The 2,427-nt window shown below is 38.1% G+C and overlaps 1 protein-coding gene across 2 annotated transcripts in view; it reads right to left on the bottom strand.

Annotated features, from left to right (window-relative positions):
• The window catches only part of neurl1b (neuralized E3 ubiquitin protein ligase 1B), a 20,521-nt gene that overhangs the window by 14,848 nt on the left and 3,246 nt on the right, over positions 1-2,427 (bottom strand). Inside the window, exon 1 of one of the 2 annotated variants that reach the window (XM_014006080.1) lies at positions 2,195-2,327. The exons of the other annotated variant lie outside the window; for it this stretch is intronic. Within the exon in view, the coding sequence (XP_013861534.1) occupies positions 2,195-2,312 (118 nt within the window). The 5' untranslated portion in view covers positions 2,313-2,327. Of the gene's footprint in view, positions 1-2,194; positions 2,328-2,427 lie in introns of those variants that run through there. 2 annotated transcript variants of the gene reach the window in all.

The raw sequence follows: 2,427 nt of genomic DNA on the forward strand, positions 1-2,427 counted from the left end.
ACCTTGGCGTAAAAAGTGGCGTACGCAAGTTTCTGGGCTCAAATTGTGCGTACGCCAGTTTTATAAATCCGACCCAAGGTGCGCAGAAACGGTTTTATAAATCTGAATTTTTTGGCGTACGCCATTTCCGCCTTTTAGCCGTACGTTCACTTTTAGTATGGTTTCCACGCAATCCTTTATAAATGAGACCCCAGAACCTTTAACTGGTTCTCCTTTAGAATCACTATGGTGTGGAGAGGATGGCTATAGGGGGAGAAGGGAGGCCATCAAAAAAAAATGGCCAACCATTTTCAGTCAGTTTAACCTGAGGGCAGCAGGAGGGTTGAACAGAATGCAGCAGATCCTTCTGTCATAATAGAGGATAATTTTATGGTAAATAACCAAATAATAATGGACTGTAATTACCTCTAAATGCTAAAAACATTTAACAAACACAAAACAGGTTTTCATCTGGCTTACTGCAACTAAACCAAATCATTTTTTTTGCMCAGATGTTGTTTTCAACCACTTCTTATCATTTCAGAGGACACTAAGCAAATGTGTTACTGGTGTTTTTCTAAACAGGAGTTATAATGTTTGAAATGAAAAAAAAAGTAATTGATGATGTGTAAACAGAAACTAATATTCAGTTCTGCTTTTTACTGAAGTGGCTAAAGAAAAATAATAATGTTTGAAATGAACAGAATGTGTGACTGTATGATTATTAGTTTTTGTTTTTGTTTTTTTTTTTGGTTAAAGGAGCCTCTGAAAGTTCAGGTCAGTCATATCCTTTTCACAAAATGAGGCAAAGGGTTGATGGCTCTTCAAAAACCACCAGGTCACCAGCAAAGAACTTAGATCCAAAGTAATCGAGATGCACAACCGCCTTTTCAATTTGGACTATTTTGGGAGTAAAGCACAAAACCATATAATTACAGTCAAGGTCACTGTAAATAAACCTCAGGTCAAACTGTCAGGTTATTTCCACCAATGCAACAACTGACTTCATGTTCCATATTTGCTTCAAAATGTTACAGATCGATTGGTTGCAGAGAGAAACAGTGCATATGTTGTTGTCTGGCTTGATTAATCAGGAATGATGAAAAGCAAACAAATACAATCATGCGACAGCACAAGATGCAATGCCTCAAGCTTTTTGAAACTGATTTTGAACGTTCATAAGGGTCATCCGCCCCTGACTGGGCTCTTTGTTGTCTTCAAATCTGTTTATGCTGCTCTTGATGGTATAATTTGTATTGGCTGATATCTTCTAACACATATCATTGCTGACCTAAACTATCAATACCTGCGCTAATCAGCTGTGTTTACCAGGTATTTTATGTTCACAAATCCGTTTCTGTATTCCCTTTAAAAATGTCCCTTGACGTAGATATTTCTAAAGCTTTAACTCCTCTAAAACTAAACCTTCATCAGCTGCTCTGGTGGTACATTATTTGGATGGTAGGGGGGCTTGTTGGGGACGTGAATGACATTAAACCAAAGTGATGTGAAGAAGTGATTAGCATGAAATCGGCTCTAGGTGACAGGACAAAGTGGCTCAGGGCTGATAATCATGTGAAATCTGGGCCTGAAAATCAGCCCTCATACAGGAATAACTCCTCTGTAATCACTTGAGACTGTACTTAATGTAATGATAGCAAGAATAAAACATTCTTGTTGTGTTTTTATTAAGGGTTTGCATTTCTTCCTGTCGTGAGTTTTGGATCAAAATCCTGTTAGCATTAGAAATCAAAAGCAAAGGATCGTTTTCAAAGAATCATGTTCATCTTTAAAACACAAATTATTTAAAAGAATACAGCTTCTTTTAGACTGCACTCTTAGAAAACGCCTTTGTACATTTAGGGGTTTTAAAGACTTGCTGAAAGAGATTCAAAATCTGCTTTCGCTGATCATCTGTGTGATGAAAATTATGCCATTTTGGTTTTGCATGAGCTCCGAGAACCCACTCAACGCACAAGGTTTGGGCAGAACTTACKTTAGCTGGTGTATGGGTCAACTATATTGTGATTGGTCAGAACTTCATTTCGCTCTGCTGGGGAGCAGCTGGCCGAGGCCATTAGAAAATACGGCCATTTTTTTCAACTGTGCAGCAAAACTTAAGACATTAAAATAAATCTTATATAGACAGTTCAAGATCTCATGGAAAGAGATAGCACAAACAGGCAGCTTTCTGTGTCTGTGCTAGAGGGAGTACCCTTTAGACAGGCAATGTAGAGACGAGTTTCCCACGTCCGCTTCTGATTATGCAGTGTTTGTTGGAAAAGGTGACAGCCAAATAGCATGTGTTGTCTCGGTCTGCATAATAAAAACATTTTGTCAAGTGAAGCAAAAATGTGTCCAGAAAAGGTGCTAATGACATGAAATTTTCACCAGATGTTGTTAACAACCCAAGTGATCCATACATACAAAGAAATCCAACCATAAATG

This window comes from Austrofundulus limnaeus, unplaced genomic scaffold (genome assembly GCF_001266775.1).
Source record: "Austrofundulus limnaeus strain Quisiro unplaced genomic scaffold, Austrofundulus_limnaeus-1.0 Scaffold34, whole genome shotgun sequence".
In the NCBI taxonomy this organism is placed as follows: Eukaryota; Metazoa; Chordata; class Actinopteri; order Cyprinodontiformes; family Rivulidae; genus Austrofundulus; species Austrofundulus limnaeus.